At 37.0% G+C, this 21,294-nt stretch overlaps 2 protein-coding genes and 1 pseudogene across 6 annotated transcripts in view; 1 reads left to right on the forward strand and 2 right to left on the reverse strand.

Moving 5' to 3' along the window:
- LOC115214225 (fatty-acid amide hydrolase 1-like) overlaps positions 1 to 21,294 on the reverse strand; it is a 260,401-nt gene that overhangs the window by 68,114 nt on the left and 170,993 nt on the right. The gene's annotated exons all lie outside the window — the stretch shown is intronic.
- On the reverse strand, positions 1,820 to 19,625 carry LOC115214032 (ethylmalonyl-CoA decarboxylase). 3 transcript variants are annotated; one of them, XM_036504610.1, is made up of 4 exons: positions 19,479 to 19,625; positions 7,433 to 7,530; positions 5,459 to 5,614; positions 1,820 to 2,589 (listed from the first exon to the last, which is right to left on the reverse strand). In XM_036504610.1, the coding sequence occupies exons 2-4, from the start codon at positions 7,518 to 7,520 to the stop codon at positions 1,916 to 1,918; spliced, it is 918 nt and encodes a 305-aa protein (XP_036360503.1). In that variant the 5' UTR covers positions 7,521 to 7,530; positions 19,479 to 19,625; the 3' UTR covers positions 1,820 to 1,915. The 3 variants fall into 3 exon arrangements, with proteins under 3 accessions (XP_036360503.1, XP_036360502.1, XP_029638914.1); XM_036504609.1 differs by lacking the exon at positions 19,479 to 19,625 and adding an exon at positions 17,823 to 17,914; XM_029783054.2 differs by lacking the exon at positions 19,479 to 19,625 and adding an exon at positions 18,359 to 18,500 and having other exon boundaries at positions 1,861 to 2,589.
- Positions 18,360 to 21,294, forward strand: part of LOC115213989 — a 94,025-nt pseudogene continuing 91,090 nt past the window's right edge.

Here is a 21,294-nt window from a genome sequence, read left to right on the forward strand (position 1 = left end):
AAGTGTGTGAATCTGTTGAATAAAATCATAATTAACTGATCCTCCTGTATTTTCTTTTACCCAAAGCCAGGAACTTTTCAGCGCCCCTCATATATATATATATATATATATACATACTGCACCCAATGTATTCTGATGAAGTGCCTTCAGGTTACGATTTTGTTATGGTTACTTTCCAAAGGTCAGTGAGACATTTCATTCAACAATGACACAGAACAAAAAAAAAAAGAACATGATTCAATGAATTCTTCAGTTCAAGATCTGGCACGTTCTACCATCAAGCAGCAAGTGGAATGTTGTGAAGAATTCATGAACATTAGAAAACATATATTACTGACTGATTTGTTAAATTCCCTGAAGAAAAATAATGATTAAAATAAAAGGGAAAAAAAACAAATGAATGTATTTGACAACCTAATATACACATACACACACAGAGCCACTTACAGTGAGAGAGAGAGAGAATGTGTGTGTGTGTGTGTGTGTGTGTATGCGCACCTGAGTTGTGCATGTATGAAATTTTATATACATAAATATAAATTGTATTTATTCAGAATATAATCCATAAATAATTTCACTCCATTTCAACCCGTTTCAAATATTCTACATTATTTACAGGTATTATAAACTCTCTTTAACCCTCAGCACATCGTTAAGTGCATCATGTCACAGTATGAATTTTCTACTGTGTAGTAACAGGGCAGGGGAAACAATTCTAGAGAAAATGCAATGTCTAAAGGTTAGATATCATGTATTTATTTAATAAGGCAATTTTCAATCTTTACAATCTTAGAATGTTCAGTACAAACATTTCACAATCAAATTATTTTAACAGCAATCCTTTTACATGTAACAGTCAATCTCACAAAAGTTCTATTTGGAAACAATTAACTGAATAAAAATTTAAAAAATAAAGAGAATTTTATTTTTAAATATTATGGAGATGTACTTGCATAGCAAGTGACCTGATCTAAGATCGTGTGCAGAAACAAAAACAACTGCAGCATAGAAGATGTTTATAAGTCATTTAAAAACACACGAAAACTGTTAAATTCACTTCAACATTTAAATTTAATTTGTCAAAATATTTTCATCGCTCTGAAACTGGGACCTGTTCACTGATAAAATAACAATTAGTTCATGGTGTATGTATGTGTATGTATGTGTGTATGTATGTATGTAAGTATGTATGTATATATGTATGTTGCATTGTTGGGTCGTCGGCGACTAAACCGGCAACCCCACCAAGCTTGCTTGGTGAGGAGGGTGTTTATTGGACACCCTGCAGGATGAAAAACAAAACCCGTCAAAGGGCGGAGGAACTCTTGAGAGTCAACGGCCACCCAATAAATGTCTTAAGACTGTATCATGCGCGGGACATAGAAATAATCGGACTGAATACCCGATCGCGTGGTTAAACCATTGGGAGTGAAGGACTCCTAGCCTTTGTTAGGGCATCCTTCTAGGAGAAGGTAACTCAGGTAACTGGGATAACTCCGACATAAAACCTGCGGCTCAGTGGTTACCGATGATGTTGACTTGTTCTTCTTTTCGGATTACGGCTACTGTTGCTTAGTGAGATTGACTCAGTGCACAGCCTTTCCTCACTTTAAAAAAAATCTTGCACAGGCATTGCACGATAACAACATTGATTAAGCTTTGTGCAATGGCCATACTCGATAACGAGGGGGCAGCCACCACCATGTATGTATGTATGTATGTATGTATGCATGAATGTATGTATGTGTGTATGTGTGTGTATGTATGTATGTATAGATGCATGTATGCATGCATGCATGTATCCATGTATGCATGCATGCAAGCACATACATATGTATGTGAATCTAACGGTTTTTGTGTGTTTTTTAAATGGCTTATAAACACCTTCCACGCAGCAGTTGTATTTTTAATTGAATTAAGATTTATGTTTTATATTTTTCCTTAGAGCTTCTAGAAATAAAGGACCTCCCCATAATTTTGAAAAAAGTTTTCTTTCATGATTTAAAGATGACTGAACGTCTTCTGTGCCAGCATGACTCACCATTGATTTAATTGACCTTGTCACAGAAGAGTGACCACGACACCTCTTGCTCAACCATTCCTTGGCTGCTTCCATTGCATTTTCACCATCTTCGACAACATGGTCAACAAGACCAAATGCCAATGCAGTTGAGGAATTAATTATCTTTCCAGTGCTAAATAAATCTAATGCAGAAGTGTGTCCAATGAGTTTGACCAGTCGAGTCCCTCCACCCCAGCCACTTATCACGCCCATATGAACTTGAACAAATCCAATCTTTGCTTTTGGTGCCATGATTCTGAAGTCACAGGCAGTGGTTAACTCAGCACCACCTCCTAAAGCAACTCCTTCAATTAATGCCACACTAATAAGAGGAAGTCTACTGAGTTTAGTGAGGGCATTTTGCATCATAGATGACATTTCTTCACCAGAATCAGTCAAGCTTGTAACAACCTTTAAATCACCACCAGAACAGAATGTATTAGCAGCTCCAGCCATCAGCAATCCTTTACCAGATTTCCAGTTTTCTAATTCATTAATGGCATCAAACAGGTCCAACATCATCTTTCCTAAAAGAAAAGAAAACAAATACATAACACATAGAAAAAAAAAACTGCAAACATATATTGGTTTGATCTTAGACATATGCAGAGCCAGCACCCTAGGCCAGCCCTACAATGGCTGCCATGTGTGTCCTTCTCTTAGTCCAACAATGAGAATTACCTTCTCCCATCTTTGCTACATCCTCCAATCAGGGCCAGGTTAAGACTCATTGAGCCCTTAAGCACTTAAAAGATCTTGATGACCTCATATATATGTAATTCAAAATATAAACCATGATAAATCATAAAATCAATTTTTATTATTTTTAAATGAAACAATACTAACAGTAAGATAGAAAATAACGCTTATTTTGTATGCCTCCACTTTATTTATATTTGAAAAGTTTTCTCCTACTTTTTTAATTGCAAAATCTTTGACCAGGAGTGGCTGAGTGGTAAGTAGCTAGCTTACCAGCCACATGATTTTGGGTTCAGTCCCACTGGGTGGTACCTTGGGCAAGTGTCTTCTATTATAGCCTCGGGCCGACCAAAGCCTTGTGAGTGGACCTGGTAGACGGAAATTGAAAGAAGCCCATTGTATGTATATATATATATGTATGTGTGTGTCTGTTTCTGTGTTTGTCGCTCCTCATCACCATTGCTCGACAACCGATGTTGGTGTGTTTACATCCCCGTAACTTAGCGGTTCAGCAAAAAGAGACCGATAGAATAAGTACTAGGCTTACAAAGAACAAGTCATGGGGTCGATTTGTTTCGACTAAAGGCGGTGCTCCAGCATGGCAGCAGTCAAATGACTGAAACAAGTGAAAGAGTTTCTTAATATGACACCATGAACATTTCGAAATTATACTTCCGATCATATAAATCACTTCAAACATTATTTTAGCAAGGTTAAAGAGATTTCTTTTTGTGCTGTAAACTATTTATCATTCCTGAGGTGCTGCTACTTCCCGTGACTCCCTAACCATGTGCTTATCTTGCTTAATGGTTAATCCATCATTGCTTTTGATCATTGCTCTCATTACACCAGCTGAAACTTCAATTGAAAAATTATTACTATTATCATTATTATTTTCAAATTCTGTGAAGGTCGACTTTACCTTTCATCCTTTTAGGATCAATAAATTAAATACCAGTGATACACTGGGGTTGATGTAATCAACTAGTCGCCTCTCTCAAATTCCAGGCCTTGTGCCTATAGTGGAAAAGCTTATTATTATTATTGGTAGTGGTAGTGGTGCATTATTAGAGACATGATTTTGTGTCACATCATATTCCAATGAATTTTTTCCTTTGAGTTCAAATTCCACCAAGGTTGACTTTGCCTTTCATCCTTTTGGAATTGATAAATTAAGTACTAGTCAAGCACTGGGGTCAATGTAATTGACTAGTTCCTTCACACAAATTTTGTGTCTACAGTAGAAAGGATTGGAGGCGCAATGGCCCAGTGGTTAGGGCAGCGGACTCGCGGTTGGAGGATCGCGGTTTCGATTCCCAGTCCGGGCGTTGTGTGTGTTTATTGAGTGAAAATACCTAAAGCTCCATGAGGCTCCGGCAGGGGGGGGGGCAACTCTTTGTACTCTTTTGCCCCAACTTTCTTTCATTCTTTCTTTCTGTTTCTTGAGTAACGCTGTGATGGACTGGCGTCCCATCAGACTGGTGGGGGAACATATACGCTGTAGAAACTGGAAAATTGGGCCCATGAGCCTGGCTAGGCTTCAAAAGGGTGCATAAAAAAAAATAATAGTAGAAAGGATTATTACTAGCATTATTAAATAGCAATATAATAGGTACATCATGGTCAAATGGTTAAGAAGTTCACTTCACAACTATGATGCTTTAGGTTCAATCCTACATTGTGGATGAATGTCATTTTGTACAGCCTCATGCTTTGCCCTTACTTTGTGAGTGAAACTGGGTTGCAAGAAACATCATAGAATCCCATCAGTGCATCTATAATTGAAAAGGGTCGGCCCTGTCACACACTGTATCATGCTGATTTTGTGTGAGAATTATGTTAAGGGTATACATGTCCGTGGACATGCACTTGCACATTAATTCAGTTGATTGAAAATTGAATTCTCATTGTTAAACAACAGAGACCCATCCAACACCATTAAAACGTCGCCCTTTTCAAGCCTAGCCAGGCTCATGGGCCTGATTTCCCGGTTTCTGTGGCATATGTGTTCCCCCCAAGCGGGACGGGATGCCAGTCCATCAAAGCGTTACTCAAGAAACAGGAAGAGAGAGTGAGAGAAAGTTGCGGTGAAAGAGTACAACAGGGGTCACCACCACCTCCTGCCGGAGCCTTGTGGAGCTTTTAGGTGTTTTCGCTCAATAAATACACACAACGCCTGGTCTGGGAATCGAAACCGTGATCCTCCGACCACAAGTCCGCTGCCCTAACCACTGGGCCATTGCACCTCCACTCCAACACCATTACCATGGAATAAGTCTTTGGTTTTGTTTTGTTCCAAATTCTTGACAATAAGAATCACTAAATGGCAGCATGCTGGTAGAATCATTAACATGCCAGGTAAAATACTTAGAGGCATTTCATCTGTCTTTATGTTCAGAGTTCAAATTCCACCAAGGTCAAATTTGCCTTTCGTTCTTTTTTTTTGGGGGGGGTCGATAAAATAAGTACCAGTTGCACACTGGGGTCAATGTAATTAACATACCTCCTTCCCTGAAGTTGCTGGCCTTGTGCCAAAATTTGAAACCAGTAAGATTCATTAATGGTCTCCAGGTTTTAATTGAACTCCTATTCAACCTTCTTCAGATACATCAATTGCTCAAGGCTCTATCAGCTTTCACAACAAAATACTTCATTTGTATTGAGAAAAAATACTAAAGTAAAAGTGTGTCTATTCACCTGAAAAAGCATTTTTATACTGAGGTTGATTCAAAGTAATTTGGGCAATCCCTGATTGTTCATCTTTTGTCAGATCAACTGACCCGCCAGAGAATTTTGAGAACTTGAGCCTAACATTTTCAGGAAGAGAATATGAGTCAGCGGAGTGATGGCAGCCTAGGAAACAAAATGGAATAAATCTCAAAAATATGTATATAATATTTTTACAAATTAGTCAGAAAAGAAAGGATATTGCCTTTTATTTATTTTTTTAATCTTTCTTTGAGATGGGATGGGAAAAGCCTTCAGAAGACACTATGACCTATATACTGTTACAGTAGGAAACAGCATTTCAAAATATTGAGTCTTAAGTGCTAGTATAGTATGCGGTCTACCACATTGTCAAATAGTACAGCCAAGGTTATCTACCTTAAACGTTCAGTTATAAAGGAAATCAATTTTCCATTATACGGATATGAACAATAAATTATGCAAGCTGAGCCTGAGTGAGATTTTAGAACTAACATTTTTCTTTGTCATGGATATACTTATGACTACAGCAGTGACTCTAACAGGAAAATCTAAAAATACAATAACTGACTGGTACAATATGTGCCGCGAGGTGTGTGGAACCATAGTTTATTATGAATGACGAGGGAAGGTAAGGGTTGTCCACGTAGTGGTCATCCCTCTTATATGCATGTAATATAATTTTTTCTAAAACTTCAAATTTATCAATATGCTAGACCGCTGGTTTTAAATTGATATTAATCAAATTAATATTCAATTTTTCACTCGCCAGATCAGACTGGGCCTGGTGCAGCCTTCTGGCTCCCCAGACCCCAGTTGCACCGTCCAACCCATGCCAGCATGGAAAGCGGATGCTAAACGATGATGATGATAATATATATATATATATATATATATATATATATATATATATATGAATATGCTGGTTTCAAATGCTGGGCCCCACGAAGGCGCAGTACAAGGTGGTGAAGTGTTATCTTTGAATGTTGGGCCTCACATAGGCAATGACAAGGAGCAAGACCTATGGCAATATGCAGAGCTTGAGAAGACACTTGAAGCCGAGTGAAATCAGAGTTGTGGCTGTTGCGAGCATCCTATAAATGGCACCTTTGAAATCATAGAGTGGTCATTGACAGTGTCAAGCATATGGCGCCAGTGGTACACAAAAAGCACCATTACACCCCTTGGAATTGTTGGTGTTAGGAAGAGTATCCAGCTGTAGAAATCAAGCCAAATCAGACTGAAATGTAGTTCAGCTCTCTGGCTTACCAGTTCCAGTCAAACCGTTTAACCCATGCCAGCATGGAAAACAGATGCTAAATGATGATGATGATGATGATGATATATATCTTTGCGTGTATGTCTTTTGTGTTTCTGTTTGTCCCCAACCACTGCTTGACAACCAGTGCTGGTGTGCTTACAGACCAGTGCCTTAGCAATTTGGCAAAAAAGACCGATAGAATAAGTACCAGGTTTCAAAAAAACAAGCACTGAGGTTGTTTCACTCGACAAAAATTCCTCAAGGCGGTGTCCCAGCAAGGCTGCATTCTAAGGACTGAAACAATTAAAAGATAAAAGAACAAGTCAACTGCGACTTTGGCTTTCTCTTACCAAATTCTTCAACCAGTTACAGAGTACAAATCTAACATCATCATCATCATCATTTAATGTCTGTTTTCCATGCTGCCATGGGTTGGACATTTTGACTGAAAACTGGTAAGCCGGGGAGCTGCCACAGGTTCCAATCTGATTTGGCATGGTTTCTACAGCTGGATGCCCTTCCTAATGCTAACCACTCCAAGAGTGTAGCGGGTGCACTTTACGTGCCACCAGCATGGGTGCCAGTTATGTAACACCAGAATCAACCATGACTACAATCTCCCTTGGCTTGACAGGTCTTCTCAAGCACAATATATCACCAAAGATATAAGTAAATAAGTAAAAAATATTGTTGTTACTAGATACCATTGTATATTACTGGTTTTATTGCTCCATAATTCCATAAGTGATGTATTCTTGCTGCCTTTCCATGGAAGAACACTGACTTCAACATAGTAATAGATCTTCAAAATAAAACAGAAAGAATGAATCAACAACAAATGAACAAATAATCCTTTCTATTACAGGCACAAGGCCTGAAACTTTGTAGAAAGGGGATACTCAATTATATTAACTCACAGTCCTATACTGGTACCTATTTCATTGACCCTAATTCCTTGGTGGAATTTGAAATCAGGATGTAAAGAAAGATGAATTGCTGCTAAACATTTTTCTTGATGTGCTAGAAATTCAGCCTGATCACCACCTTAATAATAATAATAATAATAATAATAATAATAATAATAATAATAATAATATGAATAATAATAAAAAAATTTTTAAAAATAAATGCCCTGATGCAGTACCAGACAATGGCTCTCATGGCTTCTGATCTTAACTGATTGGAAGTGTTATCATGTACATTGTTTTGTCTTGGTATAAAAGATGGGCTGCAGCAAATATTCTGCTCAATACCACAGATTTGCCTGTCAGTTGTTTGACCGTAACCAGTTGACCATGTCCCTTAGTGGCTGATGATATGTGCATCTCTGACCACGAGCAGAAGTAGTGGGGAGCATCATAGCTGTGTGTTGGAAGGAATTCTTGGAGGTTTGGATAATTCACCTTATTCAGGGACCTTTTGAACAGGATGGGCTACTCAACCAGAGGAAAATTTTAACTGGGCCCCACCTGCAAGGTCATGCACTGTTTATCTTGATATGAGATCACCATGTTGCGCACATTTCATTGTGATGCATGTGCCTGGTGTACCCTTATCAGATGGGTAGTCATGATGGGTATACTGGGCTTCGTATATTTTACCCCAGCGTCACTTTGATGGCATGCACTGCTCTCTCACTCAATAATAATAATACTAATAATAATAATAATAGCAATAATAATAATAATAATAATAATAATAATGATAATAATAATAATAATAATAATAATAATTTCTACTAAAGGCACATGACCTGAAATTTTGGGTGACAGGCCTAGTCTATTAAATTGACCCCTGTGTTTTAGTGGCATTTAATTTATAGACCCCGAAAGGATGAAAGGCAAATTCAATCTTGGTGGAATTTGAACTCAGAGAGCCAATAATTTCTGAGTGGGGTCAGAAATCAATTACATCAATACCTATGGTTATAGAAAAGGTCATAAGACACTCATCAACAGCTTGACAGATGGAAGACAACTTGTGAAATAAAATCGATTTAATGGCAAAGATGATTGCATTCTGAAAATTCTTATGTATGACCAACAAGCAGAGAGATACCACAGTAAAGGAAGACTCATCATTCGGTATAAGGATAAGTTGAAGAAATCACTAAAATCTCAACAGATTAATTTGACAACTTGGGAAAGTTATTGCCTAGATCGATCTGCATGGTATAAAATGTGTCGTTATGCATCATAATTTTGTTGGGAATTGGACAAATGTGTCTACTGATTGCAGGATATGACTCTTTTATTGTTCTGTTTCTTCAATAATAATAATAATAATAATAATAATGATGATAATACCAAAATGAAGTAGATTGACAAATTTATTTTTTGAACCAGCTGAAGACACACAAGATATCGAAACAGCGTTCACTAGATAACAATGGCACTCTTCTTTTAATTTTGACTCTACATCTTCAGGAGGAGTTACCTCAATCCTTTCTATAATAATAGTAATAATAATCATAATAATAATAATAATAATAATAATAATAATTAATAATAATAATATTAATAATAATAATAATAATAATAATAATAATAATAATGATGATGATGATAATAATGAATAATGTTTCCAACATTGGCAGGAGGCCTACTATATATAGGGGAGAGGGTTAGCGATTACCATCAACTCAAATAGTTGACAAGTACTTTGTTTTATTAACCCTGAAAAGATGAAATTCAAAGTTAAGCTCAGCAGTAGTTGAACTTAGTACTTAAAGAACTTGAACATTAGCTTCAAATTTTGGCATAAGGCCAGAAATTTCAGGTTTTTTGCCTGTTGTTTTGGGGTCAATAAAATAAGCACCAGTGGAGCACTGGGGTTCTTTTAATCAACTAGCACCCTTCCCAAAATTTTCAAGCATCTTGCATTCAATAGAAAGATAAAATATTATCATTAATTATTTAGAATTACTCAGAGAACTGCATGGCACCTTGGGCAAGTGTCATCTACTTATAGCCCCTACCAAATCTATTCACAAGCTTTGTGAGTGGAAACTGAAAGAAGCCCATCATATATCTACACAAACACACACACAAAAGGGCGTGCTAAAAAGTTCCTGGCTTTGGGTAAAAGGAAATACTGTTTTTGTTTCTCATTTGTTTTGCAACCAATTGATCAACTGATTTCCCATATTTTCATGTGTATTTATCGTATCTCAATTGGGCATTGGCTAGATTAAGTTGTGGTTTTCAGCATTGCAAGTCTATGGGCAGTGTGTGGTTCATAGTCCAGAAATTATGGTACATGAATGTATGTCGTTTTCTTTCCGTGTTGATTATCTTGCATGTTATAGGGGACCCTGATTCATTGAAAAAACTGTAATGGGACCATCATGTAAAATTTCTTGGAAAGTTTGAGAACCACTGGTCTAGTTGAACCAACTGATTCCAATATTTATTTTTAAACCTACTATTTATTCTGTCTGTCTCTTTTTGGAGAACCACAGTAACAGGAGCATAACTAAACCAACACCAGTTGTCAAGTGGTTGTGGAGGGCAAATACAAACACACATACATATATCATTTATATGCATATGACTGGGATGCATCGAACATACAACAATTATTTCATTCAGGTTTCTGCTCTAATCGTTAATCAAGTAAAACTTCTATCTTTATGTATGAGAAGGTACCCCAAAATGACAGGAAATGTTCTCTGTGTGACAAACCCATTATAGTTCAGGCTTCCACCGCTAGATGCCACTTGATGTAACCCTCAGGCATCAGTCTGCCGACCAGCATTGTCTGGCGTAGTCCTACTGCTACGTGGTCCATCTTTGTTTTTCAGTGCTTCTCCCCTATCCATCGGCTTTTGTGATGATTGAAGCAAAGGAACAGCATGCTTCTATGAAATTCTGTTTGTGCGGGAGAAAACAGTAGCCAAAACAGTTGTCATGCTTCAAACCACTTACAAGGATGCTGCCATGAGCAAAACACAAGTCTACGAGTGGTTTCCACGCTTTAGGAATGGTCATTTGTCGCTTGAAGACCAACCTCATTCAGGACAGCCATCGACAACCACTGAACGAATGAAAACATCACGAAAATACATGAACGGATCTTGGAGAACTGTCGTTAAACAACTGATGAACTTGTTGATATGACCGGTGTGTCCAGGAGCTCCTGTCAATGGATTTTCAGCAAGTAATTGCCAATGGAAAGAGTTGCAGCGAAACTTTTGCCTAGCTTGCTCACGGAAGATCAAAAGCAGTTATGACTAGATGCGTGTCATGAACCGAAAAAATAGTTGGATGTTGATCCAGACCTTCTTTCGAAGGTCATCACTGGTGACGAAAGTTGGTGCTATGGAATTTGCAGAGGTGGAAGAGGCAAAGAAAAATACAACGGAGGCATTAAAAGGCATCACTTTGCAAGAGTTCCAGCGCTGCTTCCATCAGCAGAAAATGCGTCTGGACTGATGCATTGCTTCAAATGGAGAATACTTTGAAAGCAATAAGTATAAACATGTAAAATTAGGAGACTAAAATATATTGCAAAACTCCGGTTTCTTTTGGGTAACTCCTCGTATTCACAGGAAATCCTGTACAGTCTGATGCAGACTATACCTATTTCTTTACTACAGAGAGGACAAACAAGGAGAGACAAACGGATTGAGTCGATTACATCGACCCCAGTGTGTAACTGGTACTTAATTTATCGACCCCCGAAAGGATGAAAGGCAAAGTCGACCTCGGTGGAATTTGAACTCACAACATAACGGCAGACGAAATACGGCCACACGTTTCGCCCGGCGTGCTAACGTTTCTATACCGTAATATAAGAGTTATGGACCATGTATATGCATTATAAATTCCACTGTCAGCAGGAGGAACTCCTACGTGGTCGCTCAGTCAGAAATCTTCCCCAAATCATACCCTACCGTTTTAAAGGAAAGCAAAATATATAATGGGCAATGCTGTTCTAGATATGCAAAAAGGTGTGTGTGGTTATAGTTGAAACACAACTATATATAGCTGAAGGACGTCATTTATATAGATTTATAGATTACGTAAACAGGATGGACGGACAATTATAAAGAAACGTCAAGAACACCGAATGTCAACAAATAAAAGCTTTCAGGTAATGTTCGATTATCACTTAAAGTTTATTTTCAATGAATAATTTACGTAGGATAGCCTGACGTCCCTTATATATAGGACATGTCCCATATTTGATCATTTTGTCCCCTGTCCCGTACTGACCGTTGAGGGACACCCTTATGTCCCGTGTTTAGTTCATTTTCAAATCTCGTAATAAAAGTATCTTTTTACTACCTTCATACGGTTTTTAGTTGTTACGTTATAAGTAATTATGCTTTCTTTTATCATATTCTCTTGATGAAAACAACCAAAATGTAACGTGGAAACCATTGTTGCTAGAAGCTTATACAAAAACTTAGGTGTTTGCAACTTGATACTGTCAACAAAGTGTGTTGTTACTACTTGCCAAGGCCCACTTTTTTTTTTCTAACTTAAAAACTAATCCATTCATCCGAAGATGCCTGAACGTAAATGTAAATTTCGTGATGAATATTCCAGCGAATGGCCATTTATCAAACAAAGCAGAAACTGTTTTCAAGCGAACTGTGGTGTATGTAATCGCACTTTCAGTATTGAACATAGCGCGAAGTCTGATATCAAGCAGCAAAGCACAAAAGCAGTATTACCTCTACTTCAAAAAGAAGCTGGTAAAATAACAAATTTCTTGATCAAGAAAAACACGTTACTACTTTAGAAGAGTGGTCCCGGTACGCGCATCCACGCTACCTAATCGTGACTAGTCGATCCTACAACGACTACCTAGCAAAGTAAATGAAACACAAAATAAATATTTTTTTTTACACAAAGTAAATAATTTTTTAAAACAAAGTAAATAAAACACAAAAACACAAACTAAATAATTTTTCTAAACAAAGTAAAAGAAATACAAAAAGACAAAGGATCGACTAGTCACGACTAGCTAGCGAGGATGCGCTACTACGCGAGTGCGCGCACCGGGACCACTATTCTTAAGTAGTACCAAAAACACGATGAAGAAAGTATAAATAATAGCCGCAGAAGTTGCAATGGCATTTCATAACGGTCCGTCATTATCACTCATTCAGTTCAAATGACTGTACGAACGTACTACTACAAACAGTATTTCCTGATTCTAAAATTGCATGCAAATTTTCAAGGTCTAGAACTAAATGTGCTGTAATAATAAGAAATGTTGTGGCTCCACACACTATTGAGGAGATTGTTAAAGATATAAATAAATCTTTTTATGGCATATATGCAGATGCAAGTAATAACATTGCTGAGAAAATGTTCCCGCTGATTCTTTTTCTCGTGAAAATAGTTTGCTGTTCATACCGTGGCCAATGTTCTTTCTGTTGATGTAATTGTTGTGAAATTGTTTTCATACTTTAGTATTTATATTGTTCGATCTGAGAAGTTGAAAGATTTATGCGAGTTTGTTGGTGTATATTATGCCTCAATTCTCACACATTCCAAAACTCGTTGGCTTTCTTTCATAAGAGCAGTTGAGAGAATCCTAAGCTTATTTAAAGCACTGAAATCATTTTCTTTTCTGTTTTTTTTTTTTTTATTAAGTAACTGGTACTTATTTAATTGACCCCGAAAGGATGAAAGGCAAAGTCGACCTTGGCGGAATTTGAACTCAGAACGTAGCGGCAGACGAAATACCTATTTCTTTACTACCCACAAGGGGCTAAACACAGAGAGGACAAACAAGGACAGACATAGGTATTAAGTCGATTACATCGACCCCAGTGCGTAACTGGTACTTAATTTATCGACCCCGAAAGGATGAAAGGCAAAGTCGACCTCGGCGGAATTTGAACTCAGAACGTAACGGCAGACGAAATACCTATTTCTTTATTACCCACAAGGGGCTAAACATAGAGGGGACAAACAAGGACAGACCTAGGTATTAAGTCGATTACATCGACCCAGTGTGTAATTGGTACTTAATTTATCGACCCCGAAAGGATGAAAGGCAAAGTCGACCTCGGCGGGAAATACCGCTAAGCATTTCGCCCGGCGTGCTAACAGTTCTGCCAGCTCGCCGCCTTGCAGATCAAACCTGATGAATAGAAGACCAGACTGTGTCATGAAAGATGGTTTTCTATCCTTCAGTAGAGGGAATTTCAAGAACAATATGCCGAATTAATTTCGTGCCTGTTCTTATTTAACATACTAGCGCTTAATGCTAATTTTGAGCGCGTCTTCTCGATAATGAATGTTTAGTGGAATGAAGAACGAAAAGTTGGATGTCACTACTGTAGAAGCTATCTTACAATGCACACGGAACCTTAACTGTAAATGTAAAGAATTTTATGGACATGTGTCAGAAAACAAAGACCTGCTAACAAAAGCCAAATCATCAGTGAAATATAACTAAAGGTAAAGGTTTGAGTTTAATTCTCGTGCGGTCTTTACTCTTTTACTTGTTTCAGTCATTTGACTGTGGCCATGCTGGAGCACCGCCTTTAGTCGACCCCAGGACTTATTCTTTGTAAGCCTAGTACTTATTCTATCGGTCTCTTTTGCCGAATCGCTAAGTTACAGGGACGTAAACACAACAGCATCGGTTGTCAAGCGATGTTGGATGGGCATACACAGACACACAAACATATACGACGGGCTTCTTTCAGTTTCCGTCAACCAAATCCACTCACAAGGCTTTGGTCGGCCCGAGGCTATATTAGAAGACACTTGCCCAAAGTGACACGCAGTGGTACTGAACCCAGAACCATGTGGTTCGTAAGCCAGCTACTTACCATACAGCCACTCTTTTTAGGTTCTCCATATGAAACAACTTTTTAGTCTATTTTCTGTGTTGTTTGCATTAAGTAATAATTTTCTAAATTATTTCCTTTGCACTTTCTATTGTCTTAATTGAATAAGAATTTTTCAATGATTTCACTTTCTCAGTATTTCTTTATCTATATTGCCTGTATTAAATAATAATATTCAAATGCTTTCACGCTAAAAGATTTTTTCTATATTGTCATTTCTATATTTGTCATTAAAGAAAAAAAATTAGATACTAATTAAATACAGAGGTCCCGACGCATCTATGTAACATTAACCCTAATGAATGTGCACTGTAAAAAGCTATCGTTACGTAGATGAATCCGGACCTCTGTATTTAAGTTGGCAATTTTTTTTTTTTTTTCAATAAGAAAAAGAAAAAAAGAATCAGTATCTCCGTAGCCGAAAATGTGGGTTTCTGTAAAAAAAAAAAAATTGTTTAAAGAACAGCTGTTAACATGTCTTCTACTATAGCCTCGGACCGATCAAAGCCTTGTGAGTGGATTTAGTAGACGGAAACTGAAAGAAGCCCGTCGTATATATATGTATATATAAATGTATGTATGTATATGTTTGTGTGTCTGTGTTTGCCCCCCCACCCAACATTGCTTGACAACTGATGCTGGAGTGTTTACGTCCCTGAAACTTAGCGGTTCGGCAAAAAAAAACGATAGAATAAGTACTAGGCTTATAAAAATAAGTCCTGGGGTCGATTTGCTCGACTAAAGGCGGTGCTCCAGCATGGCCACAGTCAAATGACTGAAACAAGTAAAAGAATTATAAGTTTACAGTAAACTCTTAAAAAAAGTTGAATCACAATGTAAATAGTATTTTTTCAGAATTAAAAATCAAGGCGCTTCTTTAGAGGCGCACCTCTCCAAGAAAATGACGCCTAATTTCTAAAAAAAAAAATATGAAAATGGCAAATATATCCAATATAAATGAAGTATGCAAAAAACCTAGGAAGATTCATCTATTTTTAAATATTTTATACTAAAAAAATAAAACACGGGAAACGGACACTCGCGAATATAAACAAACGTGTCAGACGATGTATCAGATATTATTAATGATACGAGGGGCCCGACAATAACGTTTGCAAATTCTTGATAGATTTTAATCAGATTTTTTACTGTGCACACTGGTTAGGGTTAATTTTAGGGTTGGGTGGTGTGGACTCGCTTTACCTTCGCCCATTTTATGATGTGATATTTTCCGTTCAGGCACAAAATTTGACATAACAGTATATATTAGTTACAAACGGTCTTCTTACAATTTGCAGACGATATTGTCGGGCCGCTTGTATAATTAATAATAATCTGACTGGTCTGTATATTATTTTTTAGTATAAAATATTTAAAAATTGATGAATCTTCCTAATTTTTTTGCATGCTTTATTTATTTGGGATATATTCCCCATTTTCGTAACTTTTTTTTAACAAGTAAGCGTATTTTCCTTGGAGAGGTGCGCTTTTAAAGAAGTGCCAAAATCAAAATTCGACTTAAATAGCTGTATTTTAGACATTAAAATATATATTAGAAGCAAATCGTTTTCTCAAAAGAAAGTTTCTTCACTTATTCTTCACGCTGTGTATATATGGTGTAATTTTAGGCTCTTTACTCGTATAAAGTCTATCTGTCCAGATAGAGGATATGTAAACGGAACCCTTCACCCCTTAAATCTTTTTTTTTTTACGGAATCCTACATTTTAGGTTATGGAGATTCTGATTCTGAAAAAAAAATTTTCAAAAATCGCAACTTCAAAATTTCGATTCCGCCCCGCCCCACCCATTTCTTCATTTTACCCTTTTTCCGGAATTTTTTCTTTTCTTTTTGTGATACGTACAAAAATACGGAGATTATGATTCTGAAAAAAAAATATTGTTTGTAAAATTTCAATTTTTCAAAAAAAAATAAATAAATAAAAATTACCCCCCCTCCCCCAGCAGGCTATTTACATGCTAGAAATAACAGCCAAACCTCACAAAACTGCGATAACATAATGTTACCTTTCAGGAAAGATTTCTTTCAGAGTACTTTCCCCGCAGTGAAATGAAATTTATTTATTTTTGAAAGTTCCAAAAAAATATGAATTTTATCGAGAAGTGTGTTCAGGAAGCCGCGCTTGTGAGGTTTAGTGGGAATAAACATCCGCAATGTGTTCCAAGAAATATAAAGAAATTCTGAAAGTTTTTCTCGATACATTGATTCATCAACGCGAGACCATTTCATGTCGCCCGATGATCCAGTCACATACTTTAGCAATCTTTTGATACAGGACCAACAGGCCTCAACGTGGTTCATGCAAGCGCCAGTTTCAGGGTCGACGAAATTCTTTGAATGGTTGACCGTTCTGTGAATGTAACCCAGCTGTTGTAAGTTCATATAGCTGGTCCATTTATTTGTATGTATTATAGTACCGGGTAACATATTTTCAATTATAACAGCTTCTAGTGTTGCTGCGCTTCTGTCGGGTACACGCTGTAGAAATCGTTTTTTTTTTTTTTTTTTTTCACAGTGTGTGTCATAGCAACCGACAACCTATATTACTGCGGAAAAATTACTCTAAAAGAAATCTTTGCAGAAAGGTGAGTAGATTGATTACACATTTCTTTCATTATGTTAACGCAGTTTTGTGAGATTTGGCTGTTATTTCTAGCATGTAAATAGCTAAAAGGCGGTGCTCCAGCATGGCCGCAGTCAAATGACTGAAACAAGTAAAAGAGCCGGATCTTTTCCAAAGAGCCTGCTTGGGGTTTTTTTTTCTTTTTGAAAAATTGAAATTTTACAAACAATTTTTTTTTTTCAGAATCATAATCTCCGTATTCTTGTACGAATCTCACCAAAAAGAATTTCCGGAAAAAGTGAAAAATGAAGAAATGGTGAGGGGGCGCGGAATCGAAATTTTGAAGTTGCGATTTTTGAAAATTCTTGTTCGGAATCGGAATCTCGATATCCTAAAACGTGGGAATCCGTAAAAAAAAAAAAAAAATTAGGGGGAGGGGTTCCGTTTACATATCCTCCATCTGGGCCCAACCGGTTATAACATTGTATGCTTGTATCATACACTTGAAACCTAAAGTAGCAGTGAAGTGGTAAGTCTATTATTTAATCGATTATACCGGTCCCTATAACCTGTTCCGTGGCTTTGTATTAGAAATCAGCATTTACATCACAAATATTTACAAAAGTTGCATCTCATATGACGAAATTAATTACATCGAAACATTAGTTTATAAACAACTTATATTCGACACCTACATCACTCACTTTTCTACCCAATAAGGAAAATATGCTTTGCAGTATTTGTTTTGGCTCTTGTCATTGAGTTCAAATACTGTCGAGGTCAACTTGATCTTTCATCCTTCCAAGATCGATAAAATAAAGTACAATTCAATTAGTGGATGAGTGGGGGGTATGATGTACTCGGCTGGCCCCCTACCCCAAAAATCAGGCCTTGTGTATGTATTAGAAACAAATGTTATTAAAATGTTTAGAATGGTCTCTGTTATTAATTATCCTGTCATTAATTCCTCTCTACAATAGTAAATAATAGTACGAAAATGCGGCATAGCGTCGAATGATATTTATATATGGATACTGTCTTTACCTAATATAAAACAACGCGTCGTAATCGTTGGATACCTCCTGTGTTTAACGGATTAGACGGCGAGCAGAATAAAGTTTGAATAAAAGCCTTCTTTTAACTAGTTTATGACTGTCCCTTATAAATTTTTTTTTTTAAAGTCAGGCGGTTCAATGAGAAGACAAAATCACGAAACTTAAAACCAACTCACTTGTGTAACAATTCCAGATTACCGGGAGGTAACTTGAAGTCTACACTGGTATATCTAATTTACAAATTAGATTTTTTGATAAATTTCAGTGCACGAAACTCTCTGTCCTCGAGCCACTCTGTAACCGGTTATTGATATGTATGTATACGAGTTCTATTTTCCTTGCGTTGTCAAATCTAATTTGTAAATTAGATTGATCTCCCTTGGCTAACCCCATTCCTCCTTATCTCATTCAAACACGCCGCTAGTATTCCCTCTTCTTTCGATTCGTCTGTCTATCCGATTTCTGATTTCATGTTCTGCTGAGATCAACTTTGCCTTTCATCCTTTCGGAGTCGATGAAATAAGTACCTGGTGGTGATGTAATCGGTTAGCCCCCCTTCTCCTATTTTCCAGGCTACTATGCCTATTGTACAAAGGATATATTAAATAAAACATACGAGAAACTCACGATAGATTTACAGGCTTTGACAGTAGCTGAGACATTCGTACTAATTTCATCTAAGTTTTTTTTTTCGAGCGATTTATATACGAGTTGTAAATTGGTGTATGATTTATACAAACGTAGCTGATTTTGAGGTATTGTGAGAGCGTTTCTTTTTCTTTCTTTCTTTTTTTTATCATCCCTATTATTCTTAGGTTAGTGCTGTTGTTTGGTCTGTTATTTTATGACCGGACGTACTCCCTAATAAAGGCAATACTGACGTATGCGTCCCGTCCCGTCCCTTCTTGGGATAGGATAAACAAGACTAACACTATTCAAATTGTGTATCCCTTCCAAAACGGTAGGGTGTAGTCTGAAGAACATTTGCCTCATATTTCTAGCTTGTTGAATGACGTTTATTTTCTTTAACTCCCAGACCATCTCTGATCAGGGATACCTACCATTAAAACATTCCTTAAATGTCTTTCGTATCGTTATTTCTTTTTAAAATTTACGTTCTTTCTTTTTTTAATGATAGTGTATCTAGGATCACAGTATCTAATGTGTCCTGCTGTTTTTAAGACTATAGCGTGTAATTATGAGGGCCATTTAGCTGCAATTTCTAACAGGTTTAATGACCCCGTAGAGGTTCCCTCGTTGCCAGCTAAATTAGATATGATTTAACGATCCACCTACTTTAAGGGTGTTATTTAGCCCCATGTCAACTCTGGTCAAATAGACCTTTGATCAAAGATGTTCTAGCTGTGATTACCCCGTTAAGTTCCTTAAAATGCATGTTAGACCACATCGTCCATTGTGCATCTCATTTTTCATGTTAGTAGAATATGGTTTGTGGGAGGTTGACTGCTATTTCTAATTGCTCTTTTGTTGAACGTTATGTATGTGGTCCAAATTAGATACGCACTTTCTGACAAGTTGTGGTGTACCTGAGCACTGTATACAATAATTTCATTATTATATATTAAATGAAAAGGCTGGACTAGATGTTTTATTGCGTCTTATTGACTTTTTAATTGCTTTAAGTTTAAACTTTGCTGGAGCTCACTCTATTTCTATTCTCATTTTTGTTCCCTAGTTGGTGAGATAAAGTACCAGCAACAGACAAGAGGACATTCTCTTATTCAAAAATATTTAGAAATAAAATAGCATGTCACTTAAACAAATTTCATGCTGTCAAACTCTGGCAATAATTAGTAGTCGTATAGAATAGGAAAATAAGATAAATATAAGCAATTAACAAAATAGGATGGTGCAGCTGTAGCCATTAACATCACATTATCTCGTAGCCTTGCTATAAATTTGCAAAACAGGTCAGTATTGACTAAATTAAATATTGATATATACATAATAATGGAAAGAGACCAGATGGTCTTGCTTTCTGTCCCTGGGTTAGAGGTAGGTGCCTCATCTGAGATGCCACAGTATGTGACTCTTTTGCTCTCTCCCACATTCTGGATGCTGTAGTAAACGGGAGGGTCACTGTTTCTGTAGCCAAACAGAACAAAACCCCTGAAGTATTGGAACCTGACAGTGAATTATCTCTTCCAACTTGTGGCGTCTGAGATGTTTGAAGCAGGTGGGCCACTAACCGTGAAGTTCTTGTCACCGTTGGCAACTTGGCTCACCGAGGTGTTGGGTGATGCTGGTGAGGGTGCTTGGCTTTTCCAATGCCTTAGCTTCGCCATCGCCTGTGGTAATGCTGCGAGAGTGCTGGCTTGCTTCTGTGGTGTGCGACCAATTGAAGGACTTGGAGCTGCATTGATGCTTTTTTTCTTCTCTTTCTTTTCTTTGCCTTACTTTTGTAAAAACTTATATTATGGAAAAAACATGACTATTGTTTAGGATTTGTATTTCAATGTGGCTTTATATTTTTCATATATCATATACGTGTTGTATCTTCTATATTAATAACAGCAAAATTCTGCCCGTCTGTTTGGAACCCCTTCTATCTCAGCCTACATTTGCTCTACATAGACATATTGTACATTCTTGGACTCAGGATGATCCCAGGATTGAAAATCTGCCCTTCATTTGATTCTTGAACGTCCAGCATTGGGATCTGATTTAAAACAATTTGGGTTGCTATTTCTAGCAAGTAAAGCGACCGTGAGAGGTTTCAAAGCTGGAGTACAAGAGTTACCTCCCTTAGCTTTAAGTTCTAATGTAGAATTTAGTTTTTTGTGCCTGGTGCTTTTTTATTAACATCTTTTACCGAACCGCTAAGTTACGTGAATTTAAACACACCAACACCAGTTATCAAGCGGTGGTGGGTACAATCACAGGCACAAAACCACTATATATAAATATATATATATATATATATATATGTATGTATAATCTTGTATTCAAATTTTAAAAGAACTCCAAAAATTTGTGAACTCACAAGTTTTTCATCTAACTGAATTTAAAGTAATACCATATTGGTAAGATACCAATAAATGCTTTATTATTATTGATCTTTTTAGTTTTGGGACACAGGCCCAATTATCCC

The sequence above is a fragment of the Octopus sinensis genome, linkage group LG7 (assembly GCF_006345805.1).
Source record: "Octopus sinensis linkage group LG7, ASM634580v1, whole genome shotgun sequence".
Taxonomy (NCBI): Eukaryota; Metazoa; Mollusca; class Cephalopoda; order Octopoda; family Octopodidae; genus Octopus; species Octopus sinensis.

Excerpts from the sequence above, each read along its gene's own strand:
- LOC115214032 (XM_036504610.1), bottom strand. The coding sequence starts at position 7,520 with ATGTTGAAGTCAGTGTTCTTCCATGGAAAGGCAGCAAGAATACATCAC. Across the intron at positions 5,615-7,432 it reads AAAACCAGTAATATACAATG|GCTGCCATCACTCCGCTGAC; the intron begins GTATCTAGTAAC and ends TTTGTTTCCTAG. Across the intron at positions 2,590-5,458 it reads GTATAAAAATGCTTTTTCAG|GAAAGATGATGTTGGACCTG; the intron begins GTGAATAGACAC and ends CTTTTCTTTTAG.